Consider the following 16,770-nt stretch of genomic DNA (forward strand, 5'->3'; position numbering starts at 1 on the left):
GCCGGAGGCCTGGACCGCAGTGGCCGCCCGCGCCCTCCTGCCCAGCACGGCCTGTGCGTTGTGGACACCCCACAAGCACAGAGTTTGGTGCAGCGTGAGGGCCTCTCTGCCTCTGTCTGGATTCAGCCCAGGGAGGTACAGACACACGGCTGGTGACAGCCAGACGGCCGAGCGAGCCGGGGGGAGAGCTCCGCAGTGCCTCTCCAGGCCCTCCCCTGGTCACCCTCTGCCCCTGCTTCCCCTCCAGCCCTGTGCCATGGCCACCGTGTCTGGCCAGCTCCCCAGCTCAGGCTGTCCAGTCTGAGGCCCAGCCTTCCTGTGTGCTCTCTTGGCCCCATCTGGGCTCCAGGTCCAGCCTCTTGAATGAAACCCGTGCCCAAGGGTGTCCCTGAGTCTTTCCTCTGTCTCTTCTTGACAAGCGTACCTCAGCCTCTGCACCTGGCTCACCCCCAAGCCCCGACCTGCCTCAAAAGCTCCGTCTCTCATCCCGGTTCCAGGCCCCAGTATCTCTCACCTGAGATTAGGATACCTGCCTTGCCCTTCCAGGTTACGGAGGGTCCCCGCTCACGCCTGGGCCTCGTCCCTTCTCCAGTAAAATTAACCTTTACAGTCCATCCCAGGGTATGTGCGCTGGCCCTGGCCAGGCTGGACGTCCCAGCAAGTCCGCAGGGATTTGGGGGAGAAAAGGTGTTTGCCATACCATGTTTCAGGCCAGGGTACTGGGGAGGGGAGGCACGCTTCCGGGGGACAGGCACGCACCAGCCAGGACCCAGAGTTGGGCCTCCCCTGCCCTCTGCAGAAAGGGCTGCTCTTAGCTCTGAGGATGCTCCTAGGTACCATTTGAGGGGCCTCAGTATTGTCCCTTGGCTACCCTCTGCCCACTCCTCCTGGCCCTCAGCCCCAGGACTAGTTATAAATGTGGGAAGGTCTCTCATGAATCTAAACAATTTGTAGCATACTTTCTCCCAGTCATCCTATATTTCCACAGAATTGTCTTTTAGTTTGTATTTTTATCACCAGTAGCTGTTTACTGAGCGTTCAGTAAATATAATGGCCTTTCATGGCCGTGTCCACTGATGCCTGGGGAGGTCAGGCTGGCCCACAGAGAGCACTGTTCCTCACTAGTTCACCAGAGTTGCCCGAGCAGAAGGCTGTCAGCTCTGGAGCTGAACAAGACACCGTTCCCACCCTCAGGGAGATCCCAGTAATAGACCATGGGAATGCGGAGATTGCAGACTCTACGAGAAGGCCCAGGATGGTGAGGGGATGCTGGCCGCTGGAGCCAGGACCCTCCTCCTGGAAAGGGGCTGAGCCTGAGGAAGGTTAGCATCTAGTACATGAGGATGGTGATTCTAGCTGAAGAGCAAGACCTTGACCTTGGTGATTAGGAGGACGGGGGTGCCATGGGCAAAGGCAGGGAACGTGAGAAGAAGAACCATCGGGAGGGTGAGCATTGCGTGGACGTGATGTCAGATGCTGGTGGCAAGACGTTGGGTTGGCGATTGGACGAGGGAGTGGGCGTGGGAGGTGACCAGTGGAGATGCTGGTGGAAACCTTGCTCCCAGGGGGCAGGCGTGAGCAGGAAGAGGACAGAGGTGGGGCCAGGAGGAGGGAGGGAAACTAGGGCCACATGAGGGAGTGGCCCAGCTTCCCGTGCTGAAGGACCAGAGGGAGAATGAAGAGGGCTGGGGTCAGCCAGGAGGGAGGGCTCCAGGTGAGAGGATTCGTGAGCCAGCTTGGCACAGCGCCTGGTGTGGGGAGGGGCTGCAGAGGGTGCAGGTGGGAGGTGAGCACTCCGGGGGCAGTTGGACCTCTTGGAGCAGGCAGGCCGCAGAGGAGAACACAGAAAGGGGGCCCAGTCCAGACCCCATCAAGGGCTGCCATGACCCTACCCCACGTCACAGGGGGGCCCTGGCCCCTCTCCCGGCTTCTCTCCTACCTCCCCTTCAGTCGATCTTAATTTCTCAGTTTCTCAAAGTCAGCAAGCTTTCCCATCCCCCTGGGCCACCATCTCCTACGTGGAAGTGGAACCCCCTCCTCCGCACCTCATCCTCTGGTCCCCATGAAGCCTTCTGTGACCACCCCACTTCTCCCCAGCCTAGGTCGGTTCCCCCTGCTCAGTGCCCCATAGTACAGGAGGCTGGGGATTTGTGAAGGAGGAACCTTGCCTGTCTTGTTCATGGTTATCACTCCTGGCACCCAGCGTGATGCCTGGAACATGGTAGGTGCTCAGTGAATGTTTAATGACTGAATGAATCTCATCCAGAGCTCCCAACAACCCCACCCCTATTTATAGATGAGGAACTGGAAGCTCAGAGAAGTTCAGTCATTTGCCTAAGGTCTCAGGTGACACCCAGGATTCTGACCCAAGGCGCTTGGCACCACACGTTCAGCAGAAGTGCTTTTCCCCATGTACATCAAAGAACCAGGAGGTGTCCCAGGGAGATGGGGACCAGGTAGCCCTGCGGCATGTCTCCACCCCCGGCATATGCAAGTGTTAGCCCCGTGAGGTTTAGGAGAGCCTGATAGGTTTTCCAGGGCCCTGCAGGTGGGGGCACAGGTGTGGCGGGGTGAAGCCTGGGGAGGGAGGGGACTGCCAGGCAGGGGGAGGAGCTGTGATGAAAGCATCTGCTTCCCTCCCCAGGAGCGGCTCCTGCTGTCTGTCCTTCCCCGTCACGTTGCCATGGAGATGAAAGCAGACATCAACGCCAAGCAGGAGGATATGATGTTCCACAAGATTTACATCCAGAAACATGACAACGTGAGGTAGGGGTGCGGCTGGGGGACAGGGACGGGGTGGGAAGACTGAACCCCAAAGGAGATGTCTCTTCCCTCCCCTTCAAGAGGGCACAGACCAACAGGGTGGTCTGGTGGCTTTGGAGTGTCTGTTTTCTGGGGTGCCCCAGCCCTGCCCCTCTTGGCCTTTGAAGTGAGTTAGTGCTGGTGGGGAGGAGGTGAGGCTGCAGGAAGGAGGAGAAAGGAGAAAGCAACACCACCAGCTGATAGGGAAACTCCTAGCCTAACAAGGGAGACAGAAAGTACAGACTCGGGACCCAAATGTCACCATCATCGTCTCCATCTTCACCACCATCCGGCAGCCTCCGTGCCTGCTAAGCCAGTGTGTGCCAGGCACTGTACCAGGCATTACCCACCTCATTGCTAATCCTGTCAGGAGGCTGACAGCCCTCAGGGTGGGGACCCTTGTCAGCATCCCTTGTTCAGAAGATTGAGCTCAGTATGGCTGAGACCCTGCCCAAGGTCACTCGGCCAGGAGTGGGAAAGTGGGGTGCACCCAGGTCGGCCCACCCCGAAGCCCAGGCTCCTTTTAGTGCATGGTTGCTGCTTCCCTAGGCAGAAACACGGACAGCAAGGACGTGTAAACAGATGTGGGTTAATAGCGGGCAAAATCTACTTCCGCGTTCCGTGGGGACGCGAAGCGATACAGTGGCCTTCATCCAGCATGGCTTCCTGGAGAGCCCGGTAATCCTCCCATATGCCCAGAAAAGGAGCTGCTGTGTTTGCCTGCGAGAGGGTTCCTTCCCCCCTGGGCGCGTTTTCCTAGGACGTGTGAGTCCTCTAAGGTTGGTGTAAAGAGAACCTTCTGGAGGTTTGGACTGCATTTTCGATAAAGGGGTTAAATAGAATAATGTAACTTATTGTGTGGGTGTATGCGTGTGGACACACACACACACACTAATACACATATTCAAGACGAGGCTGTTACAGCGGGGGAGGGAGGGCGTGTGCTGTCACGCGGCGTGGGCAGACCTGCCCAGTTCCCCGTGTGCCCTGGAATCCGATCCTGCCCGTGTGTCCCCCCTCCGACTCCCAAAACAGACTTTAAGCCTTTGGGAGGAAAAAGAACCTGCACAACGTATTGTCCTCAGTTTTCAGAGTATCCCCACCCACACCCCACGGGCAGGCAGGGACGGTGTGGCCAGCAGCAGCTCGGGCTCTCGGGAAGAAGGCTGCCCTGGCCAAGTGTCCACACTCAGGCGCCGTCCTGAGGGTCTGCGGGCTCAGCGCAGGAGGGAAGCGGGGTCCGGGCCTCGGTAGGTGGTGCTGATGCGAGGGTTTCGCTGCGGTCTCCTCGCACCCGCGCCGTGTGCACGTGGTGGAGTAATCACTAACAATGGTTAGTACGCGATAGAGCTTCCTTTAACCGAAGCACGGCTCTAAGCGCTTTTGTATATTCACTTAATCCCAACAACGAATGTAAGAGTTTGATACTATTATTACCTCCTTTTAACAGGGGAATAAACAGGCACAGAGATTAACTTGTCCAAGATCCACTAGTTAAGGGAGGGAATCGCCCCCCAGGAAGCTTTTTGATATGGGAGTTTTTACCTGGCACAACTACCAGACAAGATGTTTTTTATATGCCCAGCAGAAGGGGTTTGTAGGTGATTCTGTGGGAAGGAGGCTTGGGGAGCCCTCCGGGATGAGGGGACTCAGAGGAGAGGAGGTGAGAGGTTTGGCTTCCCGCCTGTGTGTGTGTGACTGAGGGACCACAGGGCCTTTCCTGTCTGACGGCTACCCCTCAAATCTAGGGGTCCCCACTTTAGGACACGTAGAGAAACAGCCTTATTTATCAGAACACATCCCAAAGGCCGAAGATTCAAGTGGGAAGGAGTGACCTGCCAAGTGGTCCCGATACACACAAAGCCCTGGAAATTTCCTTCTGGAATCTTCTCTCTTGGTCCTGTCTTCACCACCCCGCTGGCCCTGGCATGGCTCTGTTCCAGGCCGAGCGTGGACAGAAGGTGCTTTCCTTGATTGCTGTCAGCACAGCAGAGCTTGCAGCAGCTTTACTAAACGGTAAAGTGGAACACAGAGGAAGCCCAGAAAATGCACTGCTCAGAGACAGCCTGGCCTTCAAGGCACGGGTTCTCAGCCTGGCTTGGCTGGCACGTCTGCCCCGTCTGGCAGCCTCTGCATCTCCGTCCAGCACCTTGCCCTCTCACCCCTCCGTCGTCCCGCGTGGGGGGCTTCGTCTCGCTGCCCATCCCTCTGTGGCTGGCTTTGGGGCCCCCAGCCCTCCAGCAAAAGCGTTTGACCCGAGAGGCTGACGCAGGCCTCTTCCCCAGTGACTGTCCTGTGGAGTGGCCCACCGTGTGGGTGACACCCCTCACCCTCCACTCCCACACAGGCCGTGACTTTGGGTCAGTACAAGAATCACGCCGGAAATCAGAATCAGACCCCAGCCACGGGGTGGGGGAGGGGAGGGGATGTCTCTTCTAGAATGTGCTCAGGATCAATGACAGCAGTCAGGAGAGAGATGAAAGGACAGGAGAGCTAAGATGCCATCATTTTCGTGGGAACAGACGTAATTCTGCCTCTGAAATTGCCAGGACTAGGGGTGGCTGGTACACATCAGAGGCCGGCGCAAGCAATCATATGCAAACATCCCGCTGGGGCCCCTTTTCCTGTTTCATCAGCCGCCACCCGCCGTCACCGCAGCTCTTGGTGAAAACACATTGCTTGCTCTGGTCTCTGGTTTGGGGCTGAACCTTTGGCTTGGGTTGGGGGTTGAGTAGTAGGTGGGCGGATGACATCACAGTGTAGAAATGCACTGTGGGGCGTGGCTTGTGGTCCAGGGATGAGCCCTGGGGCCCGGGGTCCAGCAGCCCTTCGTGTCATTCTGGCTCTGCTCTGTGACCAGGGCAAGTTACAGGCATTGAGTCCCTCTGAGCCTCAGTTTCCTCATCTGCCTAATAGGGTAGGAAGAGGACCTGCTTACCAGGGGTGTTAAAGAGTCACTGAAATAATACACAGAAAATGCTTCGCCCGGTATCTGGCCCGGAGCGTGTGCTCAGTAACTGGGAGCAGCTATTATTATTGCTGTTATTATTATGACGGTTACCGCGCTGCGATCGGCGAAGAAAGGCCTGGGGATTCTCGAGCTGGAGTGCAAGGGTGGTGAGTCACATTCACCAGTTCTCTGTGGAGTTGTAATATTTAGAGAGGGTGATGACATGCTGTTCTCTAACCCCACCGAGAGCAAGGCCACAAGAAAAATAAATCAACTCTGCGGTGTGACAGTTGGGGCCTGGATCTCAGGGCGGGAGGAGACTAAAGAATGGCTGGAGCGTTGGGCCTGGTCGGGGGAGGGTGACAGACAGGTGCCCGTCACTCTACGGGGCCTCATTGCCCCCTGGCCCCAAGGAGGACTGTTGCACAGCGTACGACTCCCGGGGTTCTGGGGCACCGGTCGGATGCGCCGGTGCTGAGCCACGCCGGCTGTGGGCTGAGGCAGGCCGGAGGCCGAGGAACCCTTGAGACACCCACAGAGCCCCCAGATGCCTCTCCTGTCTGACGTGCGGTGACAGGTGGGGATGTTTCAGCCCTTCTTGCTGGACAGGTCCTAGGGGCTGGGGCCATGGCTGGATTCAGGCCTGTGGCCTGAGAGCCCGCCTGCCTGCCCTCACGTCCCCCCAGATATCTGGCCCTGCTGCAGCCCCAGCGCCAGGGTCCGGAGGGCCATGCTGTCTCCACTCCCGGGACAAGGGCCTCCAGGACATGTAGGTGGAGGCCAGCTCTGGGCTGGGGGCTCCCGGTGCTCTGCCCTGGGAGGAGGGAGATGGGGGTTGGAGGAAGGGGCGCAGAGTAAAGGAGAACCCGGGTGCCATCGGTCACCCTTGCCGAGAGGTCGCCCGTGTAGAGGAAGATGAGTGTCTCTGTTGAGCAGGCTAGTTCCTACCTCGTTCTGCAACTTCGTGGCTGGGGACTTGGGCAGATCACCTAGTCTAAGCCTCAGTTTCCTCATCTGTGACATGGGAACGGCGATGTCCTTCCACTCATCCGTTTAGCAGAGGGTTCACCTCTGCCTCCGTCGCTGGGAACCACTAGCTGTGCTCTCAGACACGTAGCTCGAGGCAGGGCCCTGGTGGCAATTGAGGGGACACTGTCTCTGCCATCGGGAAGCTCCCCGTCTGTTTGAGAGGACACACAAACAAGAGATTACTTAGTAAGCTGGAGACATACCACGCAGGGAGTGGAGACTGGTGAGGTGGACTTTGCGTTCTGGCAGAGTTCAGCGCTGGACAGCTCACCTCGCAGTCGCTGAGGAGCGGAGCCTCTAAGTGGGGGCCCTGGGGCTTCTTGCGGGGGTGCTGGAAGGGTAGGGCAGGTACAGCGTGCGGGTGTACAGCCCCTGGCCCACGAGGTGGCTGCAGACTCTTTGCTCTGCGGGGGCAGGGCAGGCTCCTAGGCAGGCTACCAGGTGAGCGTGAGGTCAGGTAGCCCCATACCCCAAAGGTTTCAGGAGGCAGGGAACACCTAGCCAGGCCTGCGAGGGTCCTGAGGATTTCCTGCTTCCACAAGGGTCCCTGCTGAATGAGAAAGCCCTGCACCTGACTGGCCAGTACCCTGGAGCCCCTAGCTTCTACAGGTTGTAGGTGGTGGGGTCATTGCAGAGACTCTGCTCTCTGTGAGAGTGGAGAGAAGGCCCCTTTCTCCAGGGGGCGGGGGTCCTCCCCTGAAGAAACACCTTCCTCGTAGGACTGCATCTGTTTGGACCCTGGGAGGCGTTTGGGATGGAGTGTGGGGTGGAGGGGTCTTGGCTCACTGGCTTGAAGGAGAGCCTCACTCTCAGAGACCCAGGAGTCCTGTGGGGCTGGAGCTGGGGGCCTGGCAGAGGGGCTGCTGATCCGGGCATGGGAGTGGGGGTGGCGCAGGGTCTGGGGAGGGCTGCCTTGCCCTCAGCCCTTCCCCCTCCCTTCCCGTCTCTCCCCAACCTCCCCCTTTTAAGGTTATCGGCTCCTCACCCGTCTCCTTCAAGGACTTGGCTGCGTCCCCAGGTCGCTCTGGCGTCTGGCTCAGCTACAGTGTGGTTCTGAATTATAATGACCACCCGGCAATGTCTGCGATGCTCAGATACCCGTGGGTGGACTGTGCACCCTGTGGGCAGAGAGGGAAAATGTTTACCTCCCCACGTCCCCAACCAGCGGGTGGATGAGAGGTGTGGTCCACAAACGTGCAGCTTTCCTGTCTCCAACCAGATATTAAGAAAAAGACTTTTTCTTGTTATGTTTTGCATTAAATGTAGATATAAATGGCTTTATATCATCATGTCATTCATTCCACAGACATTTATTGAGCTGCTACTATGTCCCAGGCATGACTCAGAGCAGATGGAATAGGCACTGCGCTTGCCCCTTAGGGACTATCCAGCCCGCACCCGTGAGTAGGGCTGAGCCCAGTGCCGTGGGAAGGCGGCCGATGACCCAGCTGGCCCTGCCGGGGGGACCATGCGGCTGGGTCTTTTCTTTCAGTCAATCGATCAGTCAGTTAATTATTTAGTTGTGGTAAAACGTACATAGTATAAAATGTACCATTTGCCCATTGTAAGCGTACCGTTCGGTGGCGTGAAGCACCTTCATGTTGTCGTGCAGTCCTCACCACCATCCATCTCCGGAAGTCTTTTCGTCTTGCAGAGCTGAAACTCTCCATCCCTCCCACCCCCAGCCCCGGCAACCACCATTCCACTTCCTATGGATTTGGCTGTTTCCAGGCACCGCGTAGAGATGCACTTATACAGTATGTGTCCCTTTGCGTCAGGCTGATTTCACTTAATGTCTTCCAGGGTCATCCGTATTATAGACTGTATCCTGTTTTCCTTACTTTTTAAAGGCTGAATAACATCCCGTTGTATGCATTTACCACAGTTTGTTTATCTGCGGCCACAAGAAGGATGCTTGGGTTCTTCCACCTCTTGGCTGCTGTGAAAAGTGCTGCTGTTGAACATGGGTGTACAAATATCTCCTTGAGTCCCTGCTTTCAGTACTCTTGGGTATACGCCTAGAAGTGAAATTGCTCTGTCGTATGGTAATTCTATTTCTAACTTTTTAAAGGGCCCCATGCTCTTTTCCATAGTGGTTCACAATTTGACCTTTGCACCAACGGTGCACAGAGGTTCCAGTTTCTTCACATCCTTGCCTGGAATTGGGTCTTGACAACAGACCTGAGTTTGTCCTGGGACACAGAATGGGGGTCCGTGGGAAATGGAGCCAGGACCTCTCTGGACTCAAAATAGGGGGTCCTGGGGGAAACGGAAGAGAGAGAAGTTGGGGTGCAGGGTCACAGACCAGTGAAGCATGTCAGGCTGTCTTTGAAACAGCTGGAATCAGTTGTGCTTTATGATTCTGATTCTAAAAGAATTCAGACACAAGAAGGCTGATTCTCGGCAGCGTGAGTCAAAGAAGACATCGTGAAGGTGGAAGGGTTAGAATCAGGGCCTACAAGAAGAATGTGCTTTACTTTCCATCTTTTAAAAATTATTTTTATTATACAAAGGATGGATGTTCTTTATAGAAAAATTGGAAAATAAGAGCTGCATGAGAAGAAAATTAAAAGCACCTATCTTTTCACCACCGAGAGGTCCTGGCTCTGGCTCGGTCCTGGTGCAGTTCCCCTCCCTTCAGTGCTTCTCCTTCAGGAAGCATTGCCCCAGTTCTCCCCAGACTCTGGAAACAGAAAGCCTGCAGGTGCTGTGGGGGCTTCACTGTTGGGGTGGGGGGAGCAGGATTCGGTGGGTAGGAGCGAGAGCGAGGGGCTGGGAGGTTGGAATGGGGTCTGCAGGAGGCCCTGAGGCCAGCAGTGGGGGTCCCAGGATACACCTTGATCCCAGGCGCCCTGGACCCGGTCCTGGCGGTCAGGCTGTCGCAGGGCCCTCTGTTTTCTGAGGGAAGGTGTCTTGTCTCTGCGGGAGTGGAGAGGGCACGGCTGTCCCAGGGCAGATTCTCCCTGCTGATGGATGTGTGCGACGCCTGGTGTGCTCCCCATCCTCTTGTTGGCCTTCCCCCTATCGCCTCTCCCAGCCTGTGTCCTCAGATGGTCCTCTGGCTGCTCCCTGTCCAGATGCCCTGCTTTAATCATTTTCCACCGCCCCTCGGAAAATGCCCAGTTATCTGGTACCCATTCTCAGCCAGGTGTTGACAAGACCACACCTGACTGTGTTGTTCACCCAGGGCATGGGAGTGGCCCGTTGCCCCTCCTTTATCTCACAAGTAACATGGACCCGGGTGGCTCCCTGGGTTGTAGGGCTTGGAGCAAATGGAGCAATGCTGAGGGGGCAGCCCTCTCGGTCCAGAAGAGACCCCTGGCCTGTGGCTGGGCCTCCCCAGGCCACACACTGGGGGCCTCCAGGGCACTTCCCGCCCTGCTTCCCCAGAACCTTCCACTCCCTCTAGGCTCACCATCCTAGGAGTTGGGCTGAGACCTTGCTGTGCTCCCCTCCTGGCCCCCACCCCGTGATCTCTGTTTCCCCAGGCCCCTGCTCCTCCTGGACCCACCCGGACAGATGGTTTGCCTCTGGCATTTCTCAGGTTCCTTCTCTGTGCCAGAGAGGAATACGGGGAATGCAGGAGCTCAGAGGGGTGGGTGCTTGTGCCGCTGCCCACCCAGAGCCCTGGCTCCTGGCTGTTCAGAGATGCTGCGGGGTGCGGCTTCTGCACAGGAACGGAATCAGATGCTGGCAGCTCCATCGAGTCCTAGAGCCTCTTGGCAGCGAGAAGGAGAGACAGTGAGGAAACAGCTTAACCAAAACCGCACATGGTAAGGCTGCGCTGAGGCTGCGACAGAGCTGAAGGGCCTGTTGTGGTCACGGGGATGAAGAGCCTGCCTGCGCTTGCCTCTGGAGTCGAATGCAGGCGACCGTGAGTGATGGATGGCAGGCAGTTAGGGAGGCGCGCACAGCCGGAGCGGGCCTACCCAGCTGCCGTGCGCCCGCCACGAGGGCCTGATCGCGTTGCCAAGACAGGTTCTAACGTGGGAGCTAATCGATGAATTAGTACCTCACCGCGTGTCTGGGCCCCGCGCTGTTGTAAAATGGCCTTCGGAATCACCAAGGAGCCGATCAGGAAATCTTGGCCGGCAGAACAGACAGCCTGCCGTTGGGTAAACCTCGTAAAACAGAGGAGCCTCCAGAAGTGACAGACACTAAGCAGAACGCTCCCTCGAGGCGGCAGAGGAGTGCGACGTCGCCTCTGACAGGAGGTGGGGTGATGTGGGAGGTGGCAGAGTTTCCATCAACATGGAGGAGAGGCTGCAGGGCTCAGACGGGGGGCCTGTCCGAGCTTCCGCACAAGTTAGAAGCCTTGCTTGGAGCCACCTCCTCCCTGGCTGCTGGTCACGGTCCCATCACCTGCAGGAAAGGAGCCAGCAACGTGCCCCACCCTGGTTCCTCAGCAGCTGTTGAAAGAACTTCTTTTGTGGAAGAGCAGATCCCAGCAGATCAGAGGGAGGGTCAGGCTTTCTAGGGCACCCGGGGGCCCCGTCCACACACATGTTCTTTCCAGTGTCCCCTGGCACAGACCAGGAAGCGGCCCGGCCTTCGCCACGATTCCACCGTTTGTTCCACGACCGCTGCTGGATGTCTGCTGGGTGCCAGGCCTGGGACTCCCCAGGCTTGCGTCTCAGACGACGTGCTTGGGACCTCAAGCGGCCCAGTGGGACAGAAGGAACAGCGACTAGAGTTCCTGGTCCCGCATATTCCTCTCTTTAAACTATGAGTGTTCTCTTCCATTCAGCAAACACAGAGTAGACACGGTGTGGGTTGAGTTGTGTCCCCCTAGAAGATACGTTGACGTCCTAACCCCTGGTATCTGTGAATGTGACCTTATTTGGAAATAGGGTCTTTGTGGATGACATCAAGTTAAGATGCGGTCACGCAGGAGACGGTGGGCCTCTAATCCAATATAAGTGGTGCCCTTATAAGAAGAGGAAAATGCCATGCAAAGACACAGATGCGCACGGAGCACGCCGTATGAGGACGGAGGCAGAGGTGGGAGTGGCACAGCTGCAAGCCGAGGAGCACGAGGGTCGGCAGCCCCCACCGGAAGCTGGAGGAGGCCAGGAAGGGTTCTACCCAGGGTTTCAGAGGGAGCCTGGCTCTGCCGACACCTTGACTTCAGACTTCTAGCCTCCAGAACTGGGAGAGAATGAACTTCCGTGGTCTTAGGCCACCCAGCTTGTGGGACTTTGTTACAGCAGCCCTAGGAAACTAACGCAGGCAGCCACTACATGCTGGGTATTGTGCTGTGTGTGCGCGTAGAGGGGGATGGATAGAGCAGAGGGCGAGGTAGTTGTGCCCTGTCCTCATTCCGCGGCAAATTTTATCGAGCAGTTCCTCTGCGTGCCGGACGCTGTACTAGGGGCTGGGATGTGGCATTGAATGAAGTAGACCAAAATCCCTCCTTCTAAGACTTTACATTCTAGTGGGGAGAAGCAGACAGGAGCCTGACAGTAAATAACAACAACAATAATAAACATATTAAATGGCGAAAAGTACAGTAGGGAAGGGACTAGACACAGGGGAGGGGTTGTAGGTTTAAATAGGGCGGAGGAAGCCTTGAGGAGGTGACATTTACACTAGTACAGTGGTGCTCAGCCCTGGGAAGATTAAAATAGAACAAAAACAATAGCCGAGCCCCACCCCAGGCCAATGAAGTCAGAATCTCTGGGGATGGGGCTCTAGGGCCTCCCTTTATAAAAGCTCCCAGGGGAATTCTGACGGCCACCAGGTCTGAGAACCACGGGTCTAGAGGATGAGAGCTACAGTGGAGAAAAGTGCCGTCTAGGCCCAACCAGATCCCTGTGGAGAAAGAGAAGGGTCGTGGGCCTGCCCGTGTCCGTGTGTGGCTGGCGGGGCCGTCCTGGCGGAGCCGTCCTGGCGGAGTGGCCAGGGGAGCTCGGGCAGCCGCGGGGCTCGGGGCTTGGTGGAGCGAGGCCCCACGAGGCCTGGGCCACACACGTGGCCTCCTGCTTCTCGGGGCAGCTCATTCCTCCCCTCCTCCCCTCTTCTCCTCGGCTTGGCTCTGCGGGTTACGCTGCCCGGTAGCATTCCCGCCCGTGCTGGGTTTGGGGATATTTTTCCTTCCCACCATGGGGGTTTCATCAGCCCCCAAAGCCAGGCTTCTGCTCTGTAGACTGGGACCCAGCGTGGACCTGCCCCTGGGCCTGGTGTCTGCTGGCTTTGCATTCAAAATACTGACACCTACTCAAGGTGTTCCTTGACTCTGGAGCAGCTGATCTTGACCCCAGCTCCTCTTGGCTTTGATTTCCTAAGAGGCAGAGAAGGATTCCCAGACCACCATGTCACGGCGCTTTCACAGAGACCGGGAGCGACCTTCCCCTTCTTCCTGGTGGGGTGGGGCTCCTGAGAGACCGAGAGTCAGGCTGGTGGGCTGGGCTGGGGTCTGCACCTCCTTGGGGAGCAGGGGTCAGCGTCTGGGGCGTGGCCGCCTCCCCCACGCGCCCCCTCACCAGCGCGGGTGTCCGCAGACTCCCCCGGGGGCGGGCGCTGAGCCTGTCTGCATCAAAGCCCGACGGTGTGTGTGGGGGGGGCTCCGCCTTTCGTGGTCCACGCCCCCGCCCCGCCCCGGGGCTGCCGCTCTGGAGAGCTTGTCTGGTTTCCGAGTGTCCCCTCTCTTGCCAGCACCCCCGTATCTCCCACCCTCTGTGGCGTTCCTCCTGCACTTGTCTGCTGGTCTGGACTGGGTCACAGTGGGTGGAGGAGCTGCGAAGCCACGAAACAGCACGGGGCTCGGGGCCCGGGGGCTGCCCTCCAGCACTTTTCTTGTACTTGCCTGGCCCAAGCCCCGGGAGGCCCCCCCCCCCCCCCCCCCGCCATGCCGTGCGTGTCCCCTCAGGATGGAGCCCTGTACTCGCCCGCCGACGGCAGCCGCACCTGCCCCTCCACCTCCTTCTGGCCCGTAGACAATGCCAGACCAGGGAGTTGGGCTTTTATTCACTTAAGATGATGGTGGGGCCGACAGACAGCATGATATTTATTGGCTTAACTCCTGGACTGTGGAGCCAGGTTGCCTGTGTGGCCTTGGGCAGGTGCCTCGACCTCTCTGTTGTGAGGCTTAAATGTGTTTACACATGTAAAGTGCTTAGAACAGTGTCCAACTATTTTAAAATGTAGGTATTATTCTCCAGGTATGGTGAGGCCAACCGGTCAGGAGGCGGCTGGCACTGAAAAGGATGGTTTGTGACAGTTCCCAAGGGGAGAGGATGTGTTACACCATGGGAGGGGGGCCACGGGGAAGCGCAGGGGTCAGTGCGGAGGCTGCGTGAGGGCAACGTGGGCAGGAGCCTCTGCTGTGGTTTCTGCAGGAAGGAATGGATGAGGCGGGGTGAGCAGGCTTGGGATTGGCTAGTTTGAGTAATGTTGGCGGGCTCTGGGGCCTAGGATGATCCCGGTTACCTGGCACCTGTCCCTGGGTGATTGGGGGTGGGGTGGGGGAGTGGTGGGCCAGGTGTGGGAGTCTGACTGGGGTGGGAGGCTCTGGACTCCAAGGCGAGTGGCTGACTGGCTCCAGGGACTGGCTGGCCTGGGAGGGGCAGGCTCCCCAGGTCAGGAAGGCCCCAGATGTCAGGCAGCAGAATGAAAAGGCATGCTTAATGCACGAACACACATTTTCCAAGTAAAGCGACACGACATGTTTAGTTCTATATCTGGTTTAAAGTGAGACTGTTGGCCTGGAGCCTCGGGAGCTGCCTGGATCGGAGGAGAGAGCACGGGCCGTGGGGAGAGCTCCTGTCCATGGCCCCTCTCAGAGGCTCGGCCCCCTCATCTTGGGATGGGGACACCAGGCCCTCCTTCAGGCTGCCTGCAGGGCTCCGTGAGGTGGCAGGTCAGAAACCCCAGCCCCCGTGCCCGGCCACCAGGAGCATCTCAGCTCACAAGAGTTACTACATTTTTACATCCATTTTAAGAAAAAACTCTTGGGGCCCTTACACATTCTGGCCCTGGGGCCTCCCCCCTGGTAGTCTGTTTTGAAAGAACAGGAAGACACGTTCAGTCTCAGGAATGGATGACAGATGACAACGCACAGAGCAGGCGCCAGCAGGTGTACCTGAGGGGCCCGGGGTGAGGTTGAAGAGGCTGGCAGGACAAGCTGGGGGGCTTCCAGAGACGCTTACTGGCTGTGTCTTCCTCTCCCTTCTCCCTGGACTCCCTCAGGTGGAGGGCCTGGGGTCAGATTCCCTCGGGGTGGGGCTGGGACGTGAGACCTCTCTGCGGCCACCATTAGGGCCTGAAACACTTTCCAGACAAGATGAACCGAAGCCCCCTCTCCTGGGCCGAGCCGCCTTGAGGGGACTGCTCGGGAGCCAGACGGGGGGCAGGCCTGAGAGGGGGCTGGGGGTGGGGGACAGCCCTGTCTGCACCGGCTCAGGCAGACACAGGCCTCGCGTGCCTCCACCCCCTTTCCTCCCGGGCGGGAGCGAGGGTGCAGGGAGATACGGAAAGGAAGGCTGGCCGGGTGTTTCCCCAGCGGCTGTGTCAGCTGGCTCTCTGTCCCCTCCCCAGCAGCCACGTGGAGCCCCCAGGACTCCTGCTGGCCGGCAGCCCTTCGAAGGTGGAGAGTGGCCCCCGCTGGGTCCCCCTGACCTTCCTCCCCCCGGGGGTCTCCCCCCCTGTCTCTCCAGCATCCTGTTTGCCGACATCGAGGGCTTCACCAGCCTGGCGTCTCAGTGCACTGCCCAGGAGCTGGTCATGACCCTCAACGAGCTCTTCGCCCGCTTTGACAAGCTGGCCGCGGTGAGTGCCCCTGCCCGTGGCCCCGGGGAGCCCGTGCGCCTGAGCCCTGAGCCCAGGCTGGCAGGGTGGCCTGCTCTGGGATGCCCGGGGTAGGGTGCCGCTGGGAACTGGGGTGGAGGGCCACACGGGCTGTGGCTGCGTGTCCTCACGCCCACGTCAGCCCTGCCACACACTCAGAGACACTCTCGCAGTGTCACCCAAGGGAGCAAGCCCTCCATCCGTAGACGTGGGTACTGAGGCCTGCAGCTAATGCAGCCCAGACCCCTGAATCTGTGGAATTTGTGTCTGGAGGAGCAAATTCGGTGCCACAGAGCCACTTTGCTGATGAGGGTGGCCAGACTGATTAAAAAAAAAAGTGAGTCTGAACCTCAACTGGCCGGCAGACAGCTGTGTGTCGCCCCTGGGACTCACGGAAAGAGGACTCTTCCACGTTGGGACAGATTGGAAGTGACCCCTGGGCATGCAGTGGTGAAGGACACACGTTCGTTAGTCCCTGTTTATGGTCTGTCGTCCTTTCCCAGCCTTTGTGACTTTGAGTGACGCCCTGTGCCTTTGGAGGGTCTTGTGTCAGGGGCCACTTACTGCGATGTCCACCGACACGTGGACATGCCCCCTGGGCCGTCACAGGATGCCAGGCCAGGTTGTAGATGAGAGGTGGTGCCCGGGCCTCCGAGGGCATGGACGGTGGGCCTCACTCCTCACTCCTCACTCATTTTATCCCTGAACGCGGGCGAGGTGAACGGGGACGTGCTTGGCCCTTGGGCATCGGAAGGGCCTTAAGGTATCCAGGGCACAGAGACGCGGGTCCCAGTGCCCTAGCTCCATGAAATAACTTCTGGGAAACAGACCTGGACAGCTCAGCCCTGGTGATCAACGACAGTCCACCTCAATCCCAGTTACGCACCGGCTGCGGCCGGCGGGGTGGCCCAGCAGCGGGCGGGTGTGTCCGCTCTGTGGCTCTCTTAGCGCACACGTGCCTGCTGGCATAGCAGAACTTGCCTGGGTAAAAATCTCAGGCTGAGGGCCAGGTGAGCGTTAGTGAAATCTCTTCTCTGCTTCAGTCTTCTCACAAAAGGAGAGTCAGAAAACTGTTAGTAGAACCTTAGGCCCCATGCCAGAGTGTGTCCCAGGGCTGGGAGTGGGATGGGGCCCTTACTCTCAGCTCGGGGCCTCTCACACTGATGGGTCTGCCCCATTTGATGCCACGTTGAACCAGCTGCATT

The 16,770-nt window shown here is 58.3% G+C and overlaps 1 protein-coding gene across 1 annotated transcript in view; it reads left to right on the top strand.

Moving 5' to 3' along the window:
- ADCY5 (adenylate cyclase 5) overlaps positions 1-16,770 on the top strand; it is a 148,394-nt gene that overhangs the window by 85,788 nt on the left and 45,836 nt on the right. The window contains exons 3-4 of the mRNA XM_057697711.1: positions 2,645-2,766; positions 15,436-15,547. Coding sequence (XP_057553694.1) covers positions 2,645-2,766; positions 15,436-15,547 — 234 coding nt within the window. The remainder of the gene's footprint in view (positions 1-2,644; positions 2,767-15,435; positions 15,548-16,770) is intronic.

Source organism: Hippopotamus amphibius, chromosome 10 (genome assembly GCF_030028045.1).
Source record: "Hippopotamus amphibius kiboko isolate mHipAmp2 chromosome 10, mHipAmp2.hap2, whole genome shotgun sequence".
In the NCBI taxonomy this organism is placed as follows: Eukaryota; Metazoa; Chordata; class Mammalia; order Artiodactyla; family Hippopotamidae; genus Hippopotamus; species Hippopotamus amphibius.